Source organism: Pseudopipra pipra, chromosome 3 (assembly GCF_036250125.1).
Source record: "Pseudopipra pipra isolate bDixPip1 chromosome 3, bDixPip1.hap1, whole genome shotgun sequence".
NCBI classification, from domain to species: Eukaryota; Metazoa; Chordata; class Aves; order Passeriformes; family Pipridae; genus Pseudopipra; species Pseudopipra pipra.
Window position 1 is genome coordinate 69058961 of NC_087551.1, and position 24580 is coordinate 69083540.

Here is a 24580-nt window from a genome sequence, read left to right on the forward strand (position 1 = left end):
GTGTGTGCCAGCACAAGGAAAAAGAAATCCATGGAGCCCCTGGTCATGATCAGTTAGTGCTCAGTATGAGCCTTTAAAGCTTCACTAATGGGCTCAGGGTCCAGTAAGAAAATGCATGCAGAGACACTCTGCCAAAGAATAAGTGGTGCCACAGTTACACATCTATCTTTTATAAAAAATCTTACAGATACATATTGCTGGTTTTGCCAGCTCTGGTTATCCACAAAATTAGTGATAAATACAAGCCAAAGGCACGCACATCACAGGGTACAAAAGAGGTGGTGATTTGTATTCTAGGACAGGGAGTGAGAAGTGGGTAAACTTTGTAATGCTTACACTGGGGATTGGTAAACTCAATTTAGCTGCAGGGATCCAACAGTGTTGAACAGTTTTGAACTGTTTCAAAACCTTGAAATAGTATCTATCTCCAAACCAGCAAGGCAGTATAACTCTATAAGGTGCCTCAAACTTCTGTAGATGGAAAAAGAAGTTACTTCAGTCTCCTTACCACTGTTGTTATTTAATAAACATAACACTTCCCCTTACCATAGTTGTTGTTTAATACACATAACATTTTTGCAGCAGCACTTAAAAACCACAATCCCAGATAAAAGCTCCAGCTAGCTACATGCCACAGAACTCAAAATAAAATGATGATTCCAGCCTATGAGAACTGCCAAGCCAAATAATGCACACATCCCATGCCTGCTTAATCTCATCCTCTTCTGATGAGACCTCCACATATGCCAGAAAGTGTGATTTTTTTCACAGTTTTAATTTTAAAACTGGATTAAACATAATAATTATCTACCATAGAGCTGAAGATAATTAAAACTTTCTTTTGCCTACAGCATGATCTGGATTCACAAAAGTAAAAGTACTCCACATTATTTACTTCTCTGTAGTCACAGTGAATTGACCATCTGTTCCTTTTTCCCCCCAGAAATCAGCAGCAAGTCAAAATACCTCGTAATTCAACAACAACAAGAGCTGAGCCCTGAAGAAGTTGCCCAGAAGCGAAGTGTGGCTGAGGAGATGCTGAAGGAGATCAAACGTCGTAAGCCTTTCAGTAATCAAAGGCAACTTGCAGATGAAGAGGAAAATGCAGCAGAGAAGTGTAAGTTTTCAGTCTTTTCCATTCACCCACATGTTGCACAGCTGGCACGGGGTGGGCAGCTCTGGGCATACTGCTGAGCCCTTGGGGAGAACAGACAGGCATTTGGCAAGCACCAACTGGTGTTGGTGGTGGACATGCTGCTGCTTCCAAATGCCTGCTCCAAGTTTGCTGATGCTTGCTGCTCCCCATGGCAGAATGGGGAGAAAAAGATCTACGTGTGCCTGTGCATTGCAGCACCTCAACAAGAGATGCTTAGAGAAGGTTCATGACAGGACTGGAATTGCTCATGTGAATGTCTTTTCCCCTCCAGCTCTGCCATGGGGACAGCAAACTCCGGTAGAGAGAGAAAAACTGCTGGCATAGGAAAGAGTGGCAGTCTAGTTCTCACAGCTTAGTGAACATAAGTCAGAATGTGAGGCTTAAGGACTGTCTTCTCCAGAATAGTCTGCCTAGGTTTTGACAATGAAAAACAAATAAAAAGCAAGGAAAGACAGACCTAGTTTCTTTTAAGGACTTCTACTTCAGAGGGGAAATTAATAGGATTAAAATAAGATAGTGAAATGAGGGGCATCTTTCCTTTTCAAAAGAGGAAAGAAAATTAAAATCTAAGTGTATGATCTTAAAAGTGAGCTTTACAAAATGTGTTTTACTGTTGCCTGAGTAATAGCAACAGAAATTGTTGTATAGGTAAGTTTTGTCAGACATGCAAGCTTTGGATTTATTGGCCTGTTATTTTTCTCCTAGTGCTACAGCAAATTGAAGCGCTTCATGAGAAGTACAATGACACCAGATCCCTAGTATCTGATGTGCTAGAGCAGCTCAGCGAACAGGATGTGAAGCTGTCAGATCTGGAGGAGGCATTAGACCAGGCACTTGACTATGTTCTACAAACGGAGGATATAAATAAGGAAAACACAGCCAGTCTCCAAAGGCGTGAGGTACTGTGCAGTACATTTATCACAACTTGTCTGCAAATGCTTGATCTCTGCCATTGCTTAAAGTAGTAGACTGAACATAAGTTAAAGTCAGGAATCACCACACCAAAAAAGAATTTCTTGGACCAGTCAGCAGGATGAGTTTGACTCTTCAGTTCTAAGAAACAGGTTTTGAAAGTTCAAGGTACTTTTATTTATTTGTGGAGTGACAATAAATGACAAATTTTGGCATGTCATGTCTCATCAGACCAAGGAAGAGATGGAAACTTATGCCTACCCTTGGAAGACATATTACAGTAAAACACAGGAAGCTTGAAATTTCATGTAGCATGGCTGCTATAAATATTGTGCTGGGATTGTTTCACCTGTTATGTACTGACTTATGATGTGAAAGAACCTCATGCTCAAAAAAGTAATTATATTCTATGAAAACAATTATTTATAAAGACTCTGCGCTGCATTTGTGCCCTGGTCGGAGTTCATTCATACTGTCTCACCCATACTTTCTCTCTGATCCTCTTTAAACAAAATACATCACCACTTTTTCAGGAAGAGCAGATGGTGGTCCTTGCACCTTCATGCATAAATCCATTGTCTAACTGCTGCACAATAGGTACCTTGAAATTGGGCTTCCTACGTGCTGGGTGAACAGATTAGTTGTAAGGATACAGCAGTTTTCCCCTATGACCTGTTCAAATAAATAGTTCCAGAGGAGAGCTCAGAGGAGATCTGTCCCCTACAGCATGGAAGTGGGGCATGTTTGCCTCTAAGTGGTGGTATTAGGTTCAAATCCCATATGGCTGATGAGGAAATTGAATTTTCAAGCCTCTTATCCCAGGAAAGTACCCAATCCATCAACCATATAAAAAAAGTATTTTTTCTCTTCCCAGCGGTTCTATGACTCTTTCCCCGTTTTCCTAAGTTTCCTTTAAGGAATGCAAAACCAGAATATCCCATGTAAAACTTTTCATTTATTTTTTCAGCAAAGAATAAAATGACAAGGAGAATGAATTGGGAGCATTTGAAGGAAACTGTTTTCATTTCAGTGGCTGAATTCGTTTGGATTCTGGAGCAGAAGGGGGTTAGGGAGCAGTTTTGTGATTTGAAGAATAATCTTGCAAATTCAGGCCAACCTCTGGGTTTCATAGCATCGGAGGCTGAGTTTTGAGCTCCTGAAATTTACAGTGATAGAAGTTCATGCTGATGTGGAAGGTCTAATGATACAATAGAGAAATCAGGTGTGCTGCTCTCATGAATCCTTCTATAAGAGGTTGTGATCCTTCAGTACAAAGCCTCTTCTGTTGTTCCATTGTTTCATAATTACAGTGCCAAGATGCAGCTTGTCTCACATTTATGAAGCAAAACCTGAAGTGTGTAGTTGCATTTGTTCACTGTTTTTAACCAGTTGGATCTTCATTATTCCTCACAATGAAGGAATATGCTTTACTACTGACAAGGAAAAGAGATCACTCTACTGTAGATTTTAAAAAACTCCAGAAAAAACTAATCTCCAGATCACTATGAAAAATTGCTGTTTAATTTGTCTCTGCTGGCAGTGCACTGAATAATGTTTCATTCCAATAACTGGTTATGCCGTAATACAAAATAAAATTAATAAATTTTTTAAAAAATCACTCAGTATTTCTTTTACAAAACCAAAAAAGTGCACAGTCACATTATAATATGTAGCTATTACAGATGTCTGGGAAAATCAGACTTCAGATATGTGTAAAATCTATTTAGTTCACCACTATCTTTTGAATTAACTTCACACTGTATTTTATCAATGCACAAATGGTATTGGATGTGATTTATGTTTTGGGGTTTCTTTGTAGAAACAACTTGAGAAAGTAAAAAAGCAAATGGATGAAGTGAAGAGCATTCTGCTCAGTGCCACAACTATTTTGGAAGAACCACAAAAGGTCAACTCTGATTTAAGTGAAGTAATAAAGGTAGGTGCCTGAGTGACTTGTTTAAATTATATGTCCTGATTTTTTGATGTGTTTGGACCATTAATCAAAAACCTCTTCTTTTTATACTACTTCACTGAAATACTGATTAATATCCCCTGAAAAAGTATAACTCTTGGATGAAAAACTCTGTAATTACAGTTTACTGCCTCAAAAAAATAATTCTATTATAAGGACATCTTACTGTACAAAAAGCTTAATGAAAGACTTTGCCCTAGAGTTCTCAGTTATTTCATTATAAGCAGATGCCAAAAGATGCTCTGGTAAAAGACTGCACTATATGCTAAATTCCTTTTCTATTACCTACCAGTGAGCACGGAAGAAGACTAAAAGTCCCAGATATCAGAGTTAAAACCAGGCAATGTGTAAAACATATATAAACATATTGTCTCATAGAAATCCTCTTCTGGAATTGTAGATTACTATCCAGTGTTTTGAATGAGACATAGTGCTGTAGGAAATTTTTTGAAATTTTAGGGGTTTGGATTTTCTATGAAAAGATGAAGAAAATAAAACTAGGATTTTGATAACTGAAATATTTACGAAAGCTGTTTTTTTCTTCATGATTTATTTTAAAATTTTGAAATAATTTAAGAGAAATTAAAATTTTCTACAAGAATTCACTTTGGTCATAGTTGCCCATTCTTAACACAAGAGCAAATATCAAAAGTCATTAATTTTTCTTTGAAAAGATAACTTGAGAAAACAGAAAGCTTCCTTTGTAACCACCCGTGGGTGATCAAGCAGTATGTTGGGGGGGTTTTCCTGTGTTTTGTGCAAAACAAATTATTGCAGTTTATCAATTCGTGTTCCTCACTGCTGTGGATAAGTTTACACATAGAGGATGTTCACACTGCAGGGACGGTAGTATGCAAACATCATACATCTTTCTTCCTCATCAACAATAAATACTCTCACGTTTCATTCATTCATACTTTTTCCTCTCCCTCCATTTCATCCTTTTTCATGTATTTTGAGGCCAAATTTATAATCTTCAAACACATCAGCAATACTGTGTATTGGAGAGAAAGTGAAGCCCATTTGGTCTTCCCCACAACTATTTCACATAAGAAAGACGGCTAAGGCAAAGGGATACTACTTCTCTTTGCCTATACATACATATAGATAGTATTTAGGTGGACTGATTTACAAATTAGACTTACCCAAGATGTCTTAGCATGAGGGATATCATGGACAGAAAGGGGGCCGGGGCATGTTTTATACAATGTGGCACAGCTCACAGCTGTACAATTAAACTATCTGCCCTTCTCCAGCAATTGCCAAATTGTCAGCCAGGGCACAGTCACCCTCCCACGCTACTCCCAAGGAGGCAGGTTTGGGAGAGTAGAAGCCAGCCAGGGCCAAAACAATGCCAGGGCCCATGCAGTAACAGGATGACACATGAGACAAATAACCACGGAAATATTTATTTCATTTTTATGGATATTATTTAGAAGTTGCAAAACCTAATTTCTGGCCTGCAGTCTTCACAGAGAAGAGGTTAAAAAAATGAAAAAATATGGGTCCCAACTGCCAGCTTTAGAAGAACCACAATGAGGGAATTTTTGTAAAGATCAGGTTTAATTACCTCATCTCTTAACACTTCACTTTGAAAGACTTGTTATTGGCACAATTCTGGAGAAAACATACAAGACATAAAGTAAGACATTTCTCACCATTCTTTTGTATTTTATGCATATGTCTCTAATATCTTCTTAAGGGATTTCTGGAGTTCTGGTTGATTTTTATCGTCCTGCATTTGTCTTTCCATACTGACATTCACCTTTAGATCTTTCCTCTTTTGCTCTTAAAAATGTAAAATAAAACAACTTTACAGAAAAAAAAGGGGACACGATAATAATACAAAAGGGTAAAATAAAACATAATAATCAAAATACAGACTTGATTTTTTACAGTTTTCATCTTCTTTCCTTTCTTCCATAATTTGTTCAGAATGCATCAGGGTTCTACGCAGAAATAGATGGAGCGAAAAAGGAATTGCAAGAAAAAATAGCCAATCTGTCTCTGTTTGATGATGATTTGGTAGAAAAGGCTATGCATCATACACACAACCTAAGAAGACTTGCTGATGAGCTGGACGGGTAAAATTTAACTTCAGCAGACTCTGTTCATACAAGTGCTATTTACTGAACAGCTGAATGAACTAAAAGACAAGGAGAAACACCATGACCATAAATAAGCACCACACAAAACAGTGTTAAGTCACGTATAGAAGGATTTGTCATGGTCCAGAGGGAACAACTCAAATTGAGCTAAGCAAAATCTATGAAACTTTTTAAAGAATAAAGAATAAACACATATCTTGCATGACATTCTCTTCCAATACCAAAAGAATAGGAAAGGTAGATCACTAAAAAGTAAAACAATACAGGCAGAAACAGTTCATGTCAGTAAGTTCATTCACATAAAAAAACATTTAGCATTACAGGACACAATATGGGCTTTGAGATAATTTTTGTTCAAGAACTTGTTTACAGATGGAGTAGTTCTGATTCACAATAGGTTGCGTCCCAGTGAAACTGGCCCACAGTAATAAAAAAAATTACTGTAAGTCTTTTTATCTTGCTGGAAGATACTAAACGCATCAACATTGCATCAATTTACTAACTTACTACTAGTACAAATCTATTATTCTAGACAGATTTCAAATATGACCTTATTTGCAATCGGGACTACACATGGAAAAATCACTGCTGTAAATGAATTCTTAAATAAAATATGTCACTGAATTCTGCTTTAAGTAACATCATGGGCATATGCTTTTGGAAGATAAACTTAAAACTACTATTCAAGTATGTTATCCTAATACCAGTTGTTTCTTAATATTAGTGTGCCCTATATAGGAGATTAAAATAGAGAAAAAAATAACAGATGGTTTTCTTTTATACAATTATATAAAGCTGACATCTGAAACTGTTCTATAATGCCACACAAACTACACACAACCTAAAAACCAAACAATATATTCAGTCTGAGATCAGCTAACTGGGGGCAGTAGAATCACTTGAAAGAAAATACCCCATACGGCTAGCCTTCCTCACTTGCCAAAATAATTTAAAAACTACTACCAAGTCAAACACATTAGGAATTTCACAAAAAGGAAACAAAAGTAATTACAAAATATCCATAGAGAAATATGCTGACTCTTTTATTTGTTAAGAAGATTGTCCTGCAGTGAAATTTTAATCCTTTAAAACATTTTGCCTGACCTCAAATCATTTTGGTTTTATAAGTTTGCTTTATTAGCCTGTTAAGATTTTATTTGATAAAGTTTATTCTTTTGCCTTAAGGGAATATAGCTGAAAATTCTTGCAACAACACTGAATCTGGAAATTTAGCAATCCCTGAGTGTGCAAACACTTTGAAGTGAATGCACGCACATACAAATATGTATATTTATATTTAAATCTATATCTCATATATACTGTGAAATCTGCTTATCACTAAAACACTAAAAAATAATATTGATTCAGAATTGCTAATAGCTGAAGGTTGAGCCCTGAACCAGCTGCTATTTGGAATATCTCCTTATCTCCCAGTTATCACCTAATATGCAAATCAAGCTCAACCATGCCATCAAAGTTGTCTTGTGTTTTTTAAATTTAACTTCTTGCAAAGTTTCATGACCATGAGTAGTTCTTCATCTGATCTTCTCTCTTTTCCCACCTACTTTTGGAAAATATAAACATGCCAGTGATACATCTATCCTGGTCACTGGCACACAAAGGTCTTTCCATTCATGGCCAGAAGTTATTCCTAAAGAAGGACTACCAATAGATCTGTTATTCTGTTAATTTATGGAATATCTAATTTAGATTAAAAAAAGATAAAAGTTCAGTAGTCACGTGTTCCTGCTCACATAGATGTTAAGTGCAAAATGCCCGGAGTTAAATGACTGGGAAGTACCTTCTATCCACATAATTTTCACCTGTTCCAGATTGGTCATACACAATGAAGAGACTACCACTTAGGCTAAGTATATTTGTGTGTGTGATTATGTAGTCATAATGTTGAGAATACTGATCAATTTGAAACTACTTTGATTCAGCTTGGTTTCTTCTTTTACTCTCTTTTTAACAGGAATTTGTATGGCGTTGATTCAAATGGTTTGGTACAAAGGGCAATCAATGCTTCAAATGTGTATGAAAACATTGCTGGTTATATTGAAGAAGCTAATAAAGCTGCATTGCTGGCACTGAACACAACAAACCGGGTTAAAGATGTAAGTAATTTTCATAACATCACCTTTTACTTTGCAATGCTTCAAGGACTTCAGACACGTAAGTGTAAATTAAAAACAAGATGTAGCTTAACTGGCAGCATTGAACTTCTCATTGCACATCTATTTTCCCTTTATTATTTCCTGAATTAAATCCTATGTGGTTAATTATTCTGCCAGTCTAGTTCCCTGATATTCAAAAAGATCCAACAGGTTCTTCCGTCCCTATCTCATCACAGAGTGATGCTGCTCTGTGTTGTGAATCGTATTGAGACACTTCTGTGAAAGTCCAGAAAACTTCCTGGCCTTGTGGGAACCTGAGCTGGCATTTAGTGCTTGAGTCCTACTAGTTCACTCAGTGCCATGTGGCAGGAAAGGTGGTCAGGATATCTAACAGAAGCACCACTGTTTCTCATAGAAAATCAAGTTAAAATGGGACAAAGCCCACTCATATACTCAGCGTAAGGATAAGGATGCTAATTTTATCTCTGGCCTTACTGTTCTAGAATACTTTATAAGTATTTTTTGTACATATATAGTTTCCAATCTGTATACATGCTATTTACCAACAATTTATTAGTGGGATAGCAAAAGGACTTCGGTAGATTAAAGGGGCCTGAACCCCAGAGAGCTGTGGGATTTCAAGTCCAGCCCTCTGTTTCCAGCATGCTATTGCAGACTGCAAGGCAGCTCCCCATGCAGTGCGAACATTCAGCACCTATCTGAGACAGATAGTCAGTGCCTAACATGCAGCATGAGTGTCATGTTGACTAAACTGGAGCTGATAAATTAAGAGGACTTTTGTGCTTTCTGAACCTTTGTTATTCAGTAGTGTTGTCTGGAAAACCACACATTTCTCTAAATGTTTTTAAAACAAAAAATTCTGCTTTTCAGTCTTTTTTGCCAATCTTAAATGTTAACAAAGGTAACGAAACTGCAGTGACTTTGCAATTGCATTTATATGCAGGTAATATGTTGTCCATAATTGAACATGATAAAGCAGAACATTCGGTAAACATTATTCTGACTTTCTTTTTTGGAACATACTTGTAGGCTGCAGTTGGAATTGATACTCAGGTCATCTACCATAAAGGTAAAAGTGAAGAACTTCTCATCCGAGCCATGCAGCTACAACGGACAGCATATGACAGTAAATATACGTCCTTTCTACTTTCCCAGTCAGCATAAAGGCATGCATGTTAAAGTAAATTTTAAAAGCACATCACTAAGGCACTAAGGCACATCACTGTTTAAATATGTGACCCTGCAAACAGTTGTTCACTGGTAAATATATTCAGTTTAGTAGTTCAACTAAAAGCAAATCGCAGTATAAGTGTTCAGCAAACTGGATTTCACCAATTTCACCAAAATCTAAAAGGATTTTGGTCTTTGTTCACTGTGAAAGAAAGCAAGCTCTAAAATTGCAGAATTACCTTTTCAATTTTTTGGGACTTTCTGAGTTCCTTAAAACTTCTCCTGTATACTTGTTGCAGCTATTCCCAGCACTTCTGGTAAAGCAAAGAGAGAGAGTACTGACTGAGATACAGGTCTCCAGATTTTTGTAAGACACCCTGTGGCAAGCAAATAGTGGCTGGGAGCTGCAAGGCTGCTTTTTCCTTTAGATTACATGAAGTCGAGAGTGCTAGTATGTCCTGTACTAAAAGAGGCCATGGTCTGTGGTGTATTAAATGCCTAATAACACACCTCCACAGAATTAAATTTACCTTTTTGAACGTCACTTTGATGCCGCTCAACTTTACCTCCTATTTTCCCCCCACAGGTAATGATTATAATGTTGCAGACACCAGCTGGCAGGTTAATGGCACTTTTGCCAGAATGAATGTTCTGCGAAACCAACTGATGAGAGCCGTTGCAAAAATGCAATCAGCAGACCCAGGTTGGAACTTAACCTTTATGATGCTTTATCTTCGTACATTCAAGAACATATATTTATCTTTCCGTATGACCTATGAAGTTACTATTAAGATTTCAGTACTAGGGATGCCTAAAGGAATTTGACTGAAACTAGTAGACCCAGATAGCAAACACCCAGCTTTAACACATTCATAATGAAATAAATGTTTTGCCACCTGAAATTATGAACATTCTTCTTGATCCTTGTGCTGGGTTTAACTGGGGTAGAGTTAACTTTCTTCACAGTGAGTATGGGGCTGTGTTTTGGATTTGTGCTGAACACAAGGTTGATAATATAGAGATGTTTTTGCTGTTGCTGACAAGGGCTTACACAGAGCCAAGGCCTTTTCTTCTTCTCATACTGCCACGCTGGGGAGGGGACTAGGGGTGCATGGGAAGTTAGCAAGAGGCACAGCTGGAACAGCTGACCTTGACTGACCAAAGGGGTATTTCATACCATATGACATCATGCTCAGTATATGAACTGGGAGGAAGAAGGAAGGGGGACACTGGGAGTTGGTGGTGGGGACAGGACATACGGGGGGGGGGGAGGGTGGGCACAGGACAAACAACACACTTGAACCTTTGCAAGAGTTCATTTCTCCTTACTCCTTCTTTGTAGAGTCGGCCAGAGAGCGTTTGGAGCAAGCTAAACAGAAGACTGCAGAGGCTGTAAGTGCTACCATGACAGTAACAGAGGCTACGACCCCCATGGGTGAGAACGTGAGGTTATGGTCTCAAAATCTGCAAGATTTCCAGCACAATTCAGAGGCATACGACAATGCTGTGCATTCAGCTGGGGATGCAGGTATGGTGACTTGAATTTTGCCATTCCTTAGCATTAAAAAGTCGGGGAATCACCATAACATCGTGTTGTATGAATTGTTTACATTGCATATTCATTGCGTATAATCTTCTAACATTTTACCTCCATGAAATCATTTCAAAAATTAGTGGTTGTCTAGAGTCTTGACTATATTTTAAAAGTGTTAGATATTTGTGCATTTCCAAAAATTACTTAAAACACTTACGTGATGAAGACTTATTGGCTTCTAAGTCATTTTTATCATGGTACCAAAGTAACACTGAATGGTAGACAGCTTGTTTAAACACTTCTTGCTATTATGATTGGTGATTTAGTTTTGTTTTTTTGGTTTTTAACATTGGTAGGCATTTCAAAACAGAGCCCTTTCATCCTCAGTAGTACAAACATGGAGGAGAAATGGTCCTGACTCGATGAGCTTGTAGTCTAAACAAAGGGGGCAAAGAGGATCAACGAGGAAATAAAATATTTAAGCAGGGTGATTGCTGGAAAAGCTTGTAAACATCACATTAATTCCACTTTTATTATTGGGGAAGAAGAAAAAGTAAACATTAGAAAACTTGTTATGAAAAATTTAACATAAATAAAAACACAAAAAAAAAACCCTAGGGCAGACTACAAAATTGAAATGAAGACAATAGGCAAGAGTGGAAAAAAGGCAGTGAGAGTGAAGCTGAAATGAAGTGACTGTTGAAAGAAGGAAAAGAACAATTGCGAAAGAAAAGAATCAATCTAGAAATTAAAATATTCAGAATAAAAAATTGGTAACAAGCACCACTATTTATTGCTCAATGTATTCCTGGCTCTGCTCAGGAGGCTCACTAATCTCAAGGTATTTATGGCAAGGAAATCTTGCCATAAAATAATTTCCTTCATACGTTTGATGATACCATCACCTGCAACACTGTTCAGTGATGTCTTGCCTTCTGCAAGTGCCTCAGAGAAGGTCCATAACTCCACTGACTCTATATCCAGAAAGTCCGAATCTAAGATCTGCTGCCCTAAGTCCCTTGTCCGTCAGAAACTTGGCAACTCAGCTGTCATTTTACTGCAAATGGTGTTGAGTACCAAATGAGTACCAAACCCAATGTTGCTTCTAGCGTCCCAAAGTCACACTCTTCCCTCTAGGTCAGGGAAACCCAAAGGTCATGTTATTTTCAGAATTCAGTAATGAATAAGACCCTTATACTAGTATTTTTCATTAAGTGAAACCAGTGCTCCCAAGAACTGGTTTAGGAGTGGTTCCCTCTGCAAGAAGAAATTCAGAGCTGTTCAATAACTCAATTTCTGTCTCCAGAACTGGAGAAAATCTCAGATTTCTCTGAGTTTTTCATCTAAAGGAAACAGTGAGCTGCTCCTTTTGGGAATAGGTAAGCTCACTGTTAGTCACTGCACAGAGCTCCATAAGCATATAGTTAATTTAACAGCAATTGTGTTGCATTGCTGTAAAATATTTTTGATTACCACTGAGCAGAGTTTAGGCTATGGGCTATAGGCTCTAATTCCCATTTAAGATAATGTAAATGTGGATATGATTGGCCTCTCAGGAGGGAATAGTATGAAAAACATCCAAGAGAAACAGTCTGTTGTAGCTTACACATGAAGGTTTTTGTTTTTATTCACCTTTACACTTGATTTACATTTAACATTTACCAGTGCCAGCTTAGCAGATAGAGCAGCAACACAGACTACATTTGGCTCTTCATGCTCAAAACACCAGCAGACAGTCAGGATTCAAAAAATCCGCTCGTACTAGCTGTTGTTCTGGAAGAAATATCTCCAGTGGCATTTGAGACGCTCCGTAAGAGTGAACAGAGTTAAGATGGCCCAGCTCTCCTAGTTTGTTATGTTCTCAAAAAGGCATGCATGGTACACGCACCACCAGTTGTTAAGAACAGTTCAGCTCCTATGTGATGTGCCTGGCAAAAATGTGTTCTCTGTGACTGTGGTTTTGCAGGTAGGGAGTCACCTTGAAAATACTGCATTCATATGAAAGTGCCTCGAGGGCCTGTTGACCACAAACTCACTGTTGAAGAGATGCTAATATGCAAACTACAGCAAAGTGTGCCCTAGTACTTTTGTGGAGACAGCTTTTCATGGCATTTTTGTGTCTGAAGGCATTTGTTTTGCTTGTTTTAAGGTACAAAGGCAGCATGACTTTTTTTTCTTTTTTTGCCAGAAAGATCAGGTGGAAATAGCTGAGAAGAGAGACCAGTGCTACATAGAAGGTTGGCACAGGTAGTGCTCCAGACAGATGTGACTGTGATTCACTGCCTGGGAAGACAGATATAGACACACCAAGCACAGTGGAGTGTTCCCAGATCAGCTGTGTATTTTGCCAGGAGAGGCTGATCTGACAGGAGGAATGTCCACCAAAGTCCAAAAGAAAGTCACAACAAATGTTCAGATGGGTTTCTGAAACACTAAAACACCTGATCATCATACCGATAGCACTACCATAAGCAGCTGAAGCCTCTAAGCTGGCATATCTGGATTGTCTTTGAATAAAGCTTGAACTTGATTTTTGGAAGGGCGAGAGCATATCTGAGAATACTGCCTGTTTCCATTGTGCAGGAACTGGTGGGCTTCAGCAGACAGTATGAAGGACAGATTGGGAAGAGAAACATGAAAGGAGAAAGTGTCTGGAAGGTTACAGTCAAGGTATATCCTCCTTGACAGTCTCCTTTCTATTCTTTTTTTATATTTCATCACTTAGAAAGACTAGTTTTCCTTTTCCACTCTTACCTTCATCCCATTATTAAAATCAAAAATCAATATTCTTCTGTGTTGAAGAATGCCATTATAAAGGACCAAAGAAAGATATTTATGTTGAGATTTTATAACAGTTCTAGTAGTAATAGATGTTAGCTTTGCATTTTCATGTTACAATAGCATTTCAATTTTCGTACACCAAATTTCAAACAGGTGAAAATCCAGGTTTAAAAGATATCAGATCAAACACAATTCCAATTCAGTTGTGGATTATTTAAAAAAAAAAAAAAAAAAAAAAGTGGTTGAAATTTGCTAAATCCCTTTCTGAGCTTTTAATTTTTTTACCTATAAAAATAATGTGGGCTTTTTTCCAATGCAGTGTAACATTCATTTCAAAAGGCAGAGAAAACTTTTTATAAGTTGATTATCATTCCATTTGGGTTTGGTCTTTTAATTTTAATGCATTCAGGAATTACTGTGTTACTTCGAGAATTTGCTAACAATAATGGCTTTTTAATATACAGTAGATGTTATATAGAATATCTGATTACTGACCCCAGAACATAAGGGACTTTCAGGATTTAGTGGGAATAACTGTAATAACTAAAACTCTATATGGCCCACTCCTACACTGAACTTGGAAAGTAAAAGACAAGTGAAAACAGCCAAGCAGAGAGAGAACAGGACTGAGGCAAATATAGCTTTTCGCTCTGTCCAAAGAGAAGCAGACCTGTAGGATTCCATGGGATATTCTCATATTCTGTGTTGATCTGAATGAAGCTGAGAGCTGCTTCAGTCTTTAGCCAATACAGACTGGAAGAATAGAAAAGTGATGGGAGTCTACTTCTCCTTTCTTACCTTTTATACAGTCTCAGTATATCTGATGATTAGCCCCTCTACTTGCCTTCTCTGCTATCTTCTCCTGGCAACGTTCAAGGACACACTGGATGGGGCTCTGAGCAACCTGGTCTAGTGGAAGGTGTCCCTGCCCACAGCAGCGGGGTTGGAACTAGATAATCTTTAAGTTTCCTTCCAACCCAAGCCATTCTATGATTCTGTGATTATCAGACAAGAGTAACAATATGCAGGGAAGAACACAAGAGCAGGTGGAAGCAAGTTGACAACCCCTAAAATGTAACTGCAAACCCTACAAATCTGGTTTAACCTTTATAGGCAATCCATGTCATTAAAAATTAACTCTGAATGCTGGATCTTTCTTACATGCACGTAGCTTGCAGCTAAAATCGCATTTCATTATACTCAGCTACTTGTACCTACATTTAATTAAAGATGAAAACTGATGCGATGTGTAAATATCCTTCAAAGGGCAACATGTCATTGGAATGTGATGTGATGAAACTGGATTATAACTAAGGGTAGTTATTTTTCTTTCTTGATAATTTGTTCTGCTTATCTTTTTGGAAAAGGACTTATGTCCCTTTGAACACAACACAGCCCCTGTATTTCCCAATGATAACAATGACACTTGTACATGTACCACCAGAAGATACAGCAGCAAAAGACCAAAGGTCCTGGACTCTCATTCACGACCTCTGGCAGATGTAGGCAGGAAAGCCGAAGAGGTTACCAATCACAAGGGCTGGGGCAGGCAGTAAGTACAGTTTAGGTGCACACACATTATCAGCTAAGGCCTTCTATTTTTGTACACTACAGGCCTGTTACCACAGTCTGAAAGTGGCAGTGTTCCTATTATGAGAGTGGGCTGCGAACCACATGCAGACACCTGTGCAGCCATTGCTGTTATCTGGGTATGACCTTTCAGAGAGATGCACAGACGAAAGCTGAGGAAAACAATCTATACATCTCCCCTACAATGAATTTGAAGAGCTCTTGAACCTAACTCCTAGATGCACTTCCCAGGTCAGCCACAGATAACCAGCGAGATGCTGAGCAAATAATCCTTCTGCTCCAGTTGCCATATCTGTAAAATTGGGTTTAACATATATTTGCCTTGAAGGAAGATGAAAAGGTTAAAATGATTAACATTTGCAGAGCTCCTTGAGGAAAATATTACAGAGGTAACTCACCACAGTATTACCTAGGAGTCTCCTTAAAACACAGTCTCCTTTGTGCAAACTTATTCCCAAAACCTTTTGCAATACTAGATTCTTATAATTCACTACTCTTTCTAAAATCACTGTCTCTCATACACTACAGTGTGGACTTGTTCTTAAAGCAGAAGGAGACAGGTAAGTTAATCTAAGAGGATAATAAGAAATTTTCCTGGTGCAAAATCAGTGTTTCAAAGAGGAAAAAAACCGCATTGTCGCTTTTTTCTAACTACAGTGAAGAAACTTACAGAAGTTTTTCCTGAACTCCTGGACAAACTGCGCAGAGTAGAACAGAAGGCACCAGCAAACAATATTTCTTCCAGTATACAGCGGATCAGAGAGTTAATTGCACAAACCAGGAGTGTAGCAAGCAAGGTAAAACTTTTGGATGGGACTTCTGGATACTAGTGTAAGTAATCAAATGCATCTTACTATAACCTCCATTTCCTTGGGCTGTATTAGAAGTCCAAATCCGGACATTGTCACCTCCCTAAAACTAGAGAAACAAAGCACCGTGGAGGTCAGTAAAATCTTTACAGTTGCTATTTTGCAAGCAGTCAACATTATCATGGCAGTTGGGGTAGACTACTGCTACTGCACTGGGAACTTTATTAAAGTTATTGGCACAGTGTATGACATGGCCTCAACAACAAAACCATTCAAAGCTAAAACTAATAGATCATTACTCAACTGGCAGTATTAGTTATCATGAATAGTAATTATGGCAATTTAATGTAAACTTTTCTGAGATAACAGTATTTCTTTTTAATTAATTTTCTGCAGGGTAAGAGAACCTTTGGCTTGCACATATTTAATAGAGAAAAAACATTTTCATTTCATAAATAATGAAGTTTTTTTCTGTAACAAGAATACCAATGTCAAAAATTAAAAGTGTATTTGAATTCATTCAAAGAAATAAAAAATTCAGGTCATTATTGTATGTTCAAAATGCTGAAATATGCAGTCCACATATATTACTTAAAAAAGAAAAGGAAAAATCAGTATGTGTGCAGTGCTTGACTGGTCTTTAAATGTATTTTGCCATTCAGGCATATTGTGCTTCAATTTGAAAGCATTACTTCAGTCATGTTGAAGGCATTTTGAACTAAAATGAAAAGGTTTTACAATTTTATTAGCATCTCATAAACATCACTGTAGAATCAGTAATATAACAGGATTACTCATGAATAGAAAATTGGTCATGGTCCTTCCAAAGCAAAGAAATAAGTTATTAGTAGAATTTTTATAGCTATGTAAGGATTTCGTTATGTGCCCTGATTCAACTAGGACTATATGTCTCCCACTGATATATGATTTACTACATGAATTAATTTCTTTCATGTTCTTTACAGCGTCTTCCAGAAAGGATTGTTATAAACATGCAATTTTACATGGCTAACATATAGGTGCCAACTCTACTCTCACACTAAGCCAGTACTTGCCTAAGTATTCTTGCATATTAACCTTAAGTAATTACCCCAGGCAGCAATAATCTGTCTCACGTAGCACACTTGCAACTGCAGGTCCAAGTTTCCATGATGTTTGGAGGCCAATCATCTGTTGAAGTCAATCCAAAGATCAACGTGGAGGAACTGAAATCTTTCACTTCCATGAGCTTGTACATAAAGCTTCAGAAAGACAATCCACAACTGGCAGCATCTCCAGATAGATTCATTTTGTACCTTGGAAACAAAAATGTAAGAGAACAATTCAGGTTTTTTTTTTTACATATATTTTTAACAAAAAAAATGAAAATTGAAATAGGTTTGAATTTTGTTTGCCCCTGGTTTTTCCTTTCACTGTTTCTTCATGTTTCAAAATAAGAGGTGTCTACTATATGACTGTCATTGATTTTGTGACAAGCAAAGAGCAAGGGTTCCTGAGACTCTTGTCCTTGAGACTTCTCATCTCAAACAATGAAGGATTCTCTCTTAAAAGGAAATTAGACTGCCTATTGAGTGTACTGCTTTGATTGACACTGATGCAAGCCATACTTGCTATCTCCACTGCTAGTACCAAGGCGCTCTGAAGCAGTTAATGTCACCCACCTGGCTTTTGTGAGATACAATTTAATCAGTTTATGTTGCTGACAGTGTCAATTCCAAATCTCTGAGGTCAGAGGCCCACAAGATAAGCAGTTTTCTTTATCTGTGGCTTGTGCTGCTGTTGTATACTCTGTAGATCACTGCTTTGAAATAGCTGTTCTTTAAATTATGGTTCCTAAAAGAAAAAAAATCACACCTCACAAGCCAGGTATAATCCTGGCAATTTGTTACCTCGGAAGGGTAAAGAGACAGTCTTTTATTTTTAAGCTTTTCTACAAAGAATGACTACTGAATATAAATCGAGTGAAACCGCTCTTGACAGAATATTTAATTGCAGCATAATACCTAGGCTTTAGACTATTTCCTGCATGACACTGCACACCAAATACTGATGAATAGCTTCCCATTGAACATGACTAATTCATGGTCAGCAGACATCTCACTGACCTTGTATTTAAGGCAGTGAAAATTGATATAAAGTAAAATATCAAGAGATTTTTCTATACAGTTTTATCTGGTGAAAGCAACCAATTAGAGAATGAAGCTTTTGTTTATATTTAAATAGCTGTTAATAGTAATATTAAAAGGTGTCATTTAGTTTATCAAAGCCCTCCCTTTACTAATGTTCTGCATTAAATCTCTTTTGATGTTGTATTTTTAGGCAAAACATTACATTGGTCTTGCAATTAAAAATGACAACCTTGTGTACATTTATAATCTGGGGGGCCAAGACGTGGAGATACCTCTGGATGCCAAGCCAGTCAGCACCTGGCCTTCTTACTTCAGCATCATCAAAATTGAGAGGTAAAATGATTATGTGCATTTTCCCCAAATCAAACAGTAGGAAAATAAAATCAAGCAGAAAAGGCTGTGGCAGAACTGCCCAACAGGAATCTTCAGTGCCTGGTTCTACTCCTTCTGAAATAGATGGAAATTCCCTTTGCTTTTGGAGAACCAGGATCCAAGGGGCCACATGGAGGAAGAGAAAATGTCTGCAGTTTCTCCCTTTCTCTTCCCCCAGATTACTAGTCTTCTAGTAAGGAAATAAAAACCCTTCCTGGAGCTGAAGGCTTTCTTGTTCTTTTTTAAGTCCAGCCAACATGAAACTCTCTTCTCTTACAATTCCTTTCTACAGGATTGGAAGACACGGCAAAGTGTTTTTAACTGTGCCCAGTCTTAGCAGCACAGATGAAGAAAAATTCATCAAAAAGGGAGAGGTTCTTGGTCCTGGTTCTCTCCTTAATTTGGAACCTGAAAGTGCTGTTTTCTATGTCGGTGGAGTGCCTCCAGGCTTCAAGGTTGGTCAGATAAATATTCTGTATTCAAAACTAAATAGTGCAAACTTATCTTGCTGGACTTCCCTTTAAACATAGAAATCGTAAATAAAGAAAATTTCCTTATTTAGTCATTTATTATCATAGGACTTCATCTTTTAGCCATGGCAAAAACAGTTTTCTCTTGCATATTATGTCCTACAGTAAGATGATCATATTGACGATAGCCGGTGTTCAAGTTTTCAGAAATTTAACCAAAGAAAGGCTTGCTAATTGTTTACTAGCATGCATAAATGAGGTCTATTAGTCCAGCTTAACAAATCTTGCAGGCTAACAGTTTTTTTCCATGTTAATGAGTTCTTGGTACTTAGAATTTCTCTTTTACAACTGTCACAAACATGAAAAGTAATGTATTGTTAATATCAGGACAACGTGGGAAACTAGCAATATAGTAATTTGTTTGAATTTAAATTATCATTGGTTTAAATCCAGCCTTATAACAGCATGAAAAGTTCCCTGTGCAAAATATGTCTGAAGACTTGTGCCAGACGCTTGAGCCTACTGCGTAATGAATTAGCACCTCACTTACCTGCTTCCAGGAGCATACCAGTTCCTCTTTTTGTGTTTAAAAATTGCTATGAACTATCTTAGCTACGAAAATTGCATGGCTGAATAAAATCATAACTAGAAAGGCTTTAGAGAATGCTAAATTCTTTAGGCTAGCTGTAGCAGGTGCTACAAAGATCCAAATACTGATCCACAAGCAGCTCTTCTAACAGTATAAAAACAAAGAAAGATTAATTCAATACACTTACGTATTCCTGAGCTTTGCACTGTTATGACTACCAGATAATGCCATGATCCAAATTCTAGATTACTGAGCCTTGGGTGCAAATTGCCTGGGAATAGAACACATACACACACAAAAAAGTCATCCAGTAAATGAACCCTCCAGGTGTGTTCCAGAGCAGGGCAGAGGAAAAACAAAAGAGAAAAGTGAAAGAAAATGGGAAGAAAATTATTCATGGTATTATTTAATCAGCATATGGGCCTCTTTCCCCTTAGAAAACGGCAACTCACATTTTCATTTATTAGCATACTGCCTTATTTGCTAAAAGCTTTTGCCTTTGCTTCCCAGTTACATACTTTGCAAATACGAAATGTACCACCTACTTCTAACCATTGGAAGTTTCAGCCTTAACATAATTAAACAGAATAGTAGACAAAACAGAGGGGGGGGAAACCATTTACCAAATGTATCTGTGCTGCAGATAAGAATCTGATTTTCTTTTACAGCTACATATATTCTGCATTGCTGTATTACCATTACTATTATATCATAAGCAAAATGGAAATAATGAGAAGATGAACTTACAGTGATCAAACTCTGAAGTACAAGAGCTGTTATTAATATCACACCTGTTCCACAGGGCAGAATATTTTAATATAAAAAGAATGATTCACTAGCTCTGTCAGCTTTATTCTTTGGAATTTTCCCCTCACCAGTGTGGCTATTTAAATTCCATTTGCAGTGACCTTTATTAAAAGAAAAAGTTTCTACATCCTGCTAACTCTTCAAAATAATACCTACTGAGGATTACCCACTGGTACAGACTTTGAATCCCAGTCTCCTGGGTTTAAAGAGCTCTCTCATTTCTCTCCCTTTTCATCATGGTAAGAAGTTATTTTTCTGGGGTGAACAATGTCTATACATTAGATATGAATTATCTACTGAGAGATTCAAATACATTGAGTAAGATCGGTTATTAGTCAAATCTTAACCCTTTCCCCCCTTTTCCAAGTGTGCTCCACTCAAAACTACAAAGGAAGCTTTTGTTTGCATTTGCCTTTCCTGGCCTAATTTCTCACTGTGAGACCATTTATGTGCTCCCTTTTAACTTACAGCCCATAGACCATATCATGATAAGGTCTGTGAAGACTATTCACAGTAGTATCACCCCATTTTTTTCAAAATACAAATTGCACAGGGACAAAACTGATCCCAGGCACAAATGATCTCCCAATACCTAACTAGAGTGTGACCTTTCCCCTTTTACTCTTCCTTGTCCTCTGCACAGCTCCCTCCTAGCCTGAACCTACCTGGCTTCATTGGCTGTCTGGAACTGGCTACCCTAAACAATGATGTGATCAGCCTGTACAACTTCAAGCACGTCTATAACATCGACACCACCACATCGCCACCTTGTGCCAGGTAGGGGACACTCCAGTCCTCACTCTGCTACTCCGGTTTGTTTCAAGTACCAGTCCTGATTTTATTTTACAAACGTGAAGGTGACACTGAGTTGTTCAGAAGGAACTTGGTCACTTTAAGCTCCTGATTGCATCAAGTTTAATTTTTATATGTATATATGTATGTATGTATATGTATGTATGTGTATGTATACATGTTGGACTCTATGATCCTCATGGGTCCCTTTTAACTTGAGATACTTTATAATTTTCTGTAGTCTCCACTATCTATCTCACAATCTTGATCATGCCTTCCAAAATGGAACTGTCATTTTAGCTGAAGCATGTCCCGTGTCGCTCCTAACCTGACTGCTTGTCTAGGACAGGGAGGATCCTTACTCAAATTATGTTGCTGCAAGTGATACAGCCATACAGCCACAGCCAGTCAGCTCTCCTGGGTCTGGTAACCTTGAATGCAGTCCCACCCCCAGGTACCAAAGCCTGTACTGAAGTTATCTTTCTGCCATACACTCTTAAATCCACAACAGAAATTCCTTAGATAAGCCTTTCACAAATTGGGAAATGCAGCTCCTAAAGTAGAAGTGAACGTCAACTGTAGCAGTCATTTAGCACAGACAAGGCAGGCATTTTCTTACACAACAGGCAGCAACAGTAGAACCTCTCTAGAGAAAGGAGAGAAATTTGCCTCGTGCAGTGGGAAAAAATGCAGGAAGTGCTAGGATAGCACAAATGGTGGCTTTCCACACCATTCCCACAGGGAGCGCAAGCTGCTGCTCTCCACGACAGCGCACGCAAACTGCTACTCCTGGGCTCCCCAGCAGAGTCCATGCTCAGCTAAAGGCCTCAGATAATTCAAATGGATTTCTGCACAAACTGGGCAAGCTCTTAATAGAAATATATGTATATCCTTATAATGAGGAGGTGCTGTGGGCCTGTCACTTTACAAGGATGAGCAAAGAATTTTCCTGTCCTCTACATACAGCACAGGATTAAAGCATGATGAAGGAGTTAGATACACCTCCGAAGCTACACACTACTTTTCAGAAAAGAATTCATAGAAAAAAAATTTGAAAGAAAGTCATCAGTCTCACCATTGCCAGGAAGAAGCAGAAGTTCAGAACAATTATTTCAATAAAGTATGTAAAGGTCTTTAAGATTCCCCAAATTAAAATGGGTGCATACCAACTGATCCTTCCCATCTCGTTCTTTTATAGAGATAAATTGGCTTTCACTCAGAGCCGGGCTGTGAGCTATTTCTTTGATGGCTCTGGCTATGCCTTGGCAAGAAACATTGAGAGAAGGGGAAGATTCAGCCAGGTAACTCGATTTGACATAGAAGTTCGAACACCTACGGACAATGGATTGATCCTGCTGATGATAAATGGGGTGAGTACCAAATCCTGCTGGTACCCTTTATCCATGAGCATCATAAGTTCCCCAATCCAAATTGCTTATGTCCTTACACTTAACTTCTGAAAAGAGGAAATATTTTGTATTCGTCTGGTGCATGTATACGTTAGGAGGGAACTGGAACTTGCTCTAAAAAGGTCTCAGAAAGATGAGGCCCTGAGTTGAACTCTGCTTTCATCCAGAGACAGTCAGGACTTCAAACTGGTCGTATCCTTGTGATGATACTTCGAGAGAGACTCCAGTTAAGCCCAGTAGTTGTACCTTTACTTAACTGTGAATGTACAATCAAAGTGATACGAAATTTCTATGAAGTAACTCCCAAAAAGCAGACACTTTGTGGTATCTGCCACTTTATAACTGTGCCTCAGGGTGTACTAGAGTTAAATATTTAAGTTACTGAAAATAGAAAGCACTCCAAATAAAAATGCTTGATCCAAATGTCAGCAGCTTTTCTGAACTTTGAGGGTGATGCAATCTCTGTATGAGTTTGAAGAAAGTAGACTCCACATGAAAATATCCTCTGAAGACACTGGATTTTTTTGTCTTTGGACATCTCCACATCAAGCTCCCAAGTCCTGTGTGGATTACAACCTGGGAAAGCCACAGAAAACATTTTTCTTTCGCAGATGCAGTCTCCAGACAGACACTTGTCTAGACACCTACATGTAACACTGCATTAAGCATTTAGAAGGGGAAAAAATCCACTCTCATTAGAAGAACCCTCTAATGTTTGTCTTTAGAGTAACTTCCAGAGGAGAGTTGTGGGAAGCAATTTACTCTGCTGCAATTTACTCATGCTACCACTAACCTTCATTCTTAGGAGGCTTTGACTAAGCAGCTGCTGTTAAAATTTTAACAGCCTCTATTGCAGGCCAGTTATTTTTCTTCCAAGCAAAAGCACCTAGAGGTTTTTGGAGACATATGCACTTTGTGTTTGACAGTGGAAGCTGCAGTCAAGTTGGATGTCAGCTGTGGGAGACCATGTCCTCTCACAAGCACTTTTAGAAAGTCTGTGTAAGCCAGTCCATTATTCAGTTCTGCAAAGACAGCTCATAAATATTCTGAATGTAATCCCTGTTTCATTTTCAAGTTTAAGCTGTTCAGAACAAAGCCACGCTGCAGCTTCATTTAAAAGTACTAGATTAAAACCTACTCTTACTTCTTTAAATAATGACTTCTGAAAGTGGACTCATCTATGTCAAAGACAGCAGTTCTTGGCCTCCAGTAGAGTTTTGAGAATTATTGTTCCCATGTTTCCATTAAGCATGGAAACAACAGTATGAACACTAGGAGAGAAGACAAGCATTGTCATTAAAAACATTACACAGATGCACTTATGCTGTAAACTGCCCTTTCTGTTTCTTTATGTTCAGTTTTGGAACAAGGCTAATTCCATGGTACAGACCTTCATTTCAAGCACTCCTTAAAGACTTTCTAAAGTATAGTTCCTGCTTATAAAATCTAGGTCATCCAGCCACAGAATAGAAGCTAAAGCAGAAACTGACAGGAATTCCAAAAACCAAATACATAGTAAATAGACTCTAGCTATTGCTCAACCTTCAGTAAATATATCAGTGTTGATTAGGTCTTTGAAAAGACAAAAAAAACCTGAGACATTACAGACATTGTGACAGAAGCTGCTAATGCAGATACAGCCATTCTAGCACAACATTGCTTTTACCAACATCTTTCATTTAGGGCATGTGGTATTTCTTCAACAGTAAATAGTTGTGTTTGCATTAGGAATACTTTGCTGGTAAAGAATATTGCCATTACTGTGCTACTAAATATTATTTCTATAGGGAAACAGTTCACCAAGTCTTCAAATAAGTATAATTTATAAAACAATTACATGTG

General features: G+C 37.9%; 1 protein-coding gene across 3 annotated transcripts in view; it reads left to right on the forward strand.

Moving 5' to 3' along the window:
- LAMA4 (laminin subunit alpha 4) overlaps positions 1 to 24580 on the forward strand; it is a 104101-nt gene that overhangs the window by 56145 nt on the left and 23376 nt on the right. For all 3 annotated transcript variants that reach the window (XM_064649733.1, XM_064649734.1, XM_064649735.1), the window contains 14 exons: positions 944 to 1117; positions 1862 to 2055; positions 3888 to 4004; positions 5976 to 6124; positions 8124 to 8265; positions 9316 to 9412; positions 10043 to 10159; positions 10799 to 10984; positions 16019 to 16158; positions 17307 to 17480; positions 18490 to 18632; positions 18964 to 19126; positions 21181 to 21314; positions 22528 to 22699. In XM_064649733.1, coding sequence (XP_064505803.1) covers positions 944 to 1117; positions 1862 to 2055; positions 3888 to 4004; positions 5976 to 6124; positions 8124 to 8265; positions 9316 to 9412; positions 10043 to 10159; positions 10799 to 10984; positions 16019 to 16158; positions 17307 to 17480; positions 18490 to 18632; positions 18964 to 19126; positions 21181 to 21314; positions 22528 to 22699 — 2102 coding nt within the window. The remainder of the gene's footprint in view (positions 1 to 943; positions 1118 to 1861; positions 2056 to 3887; positions 4005 to 5975; positions 6125 to 8123; positions 8266 to 9315; positions 9413 to 10042; positions 10160 to 10798; positions 10985 to 16018; positions 16159 to 17306; positions 17481 to 18489; positions 18633 to 18963; positions 19127 to 21180; positions 21315 to 22527; positions 22700 to 24580) is intronic.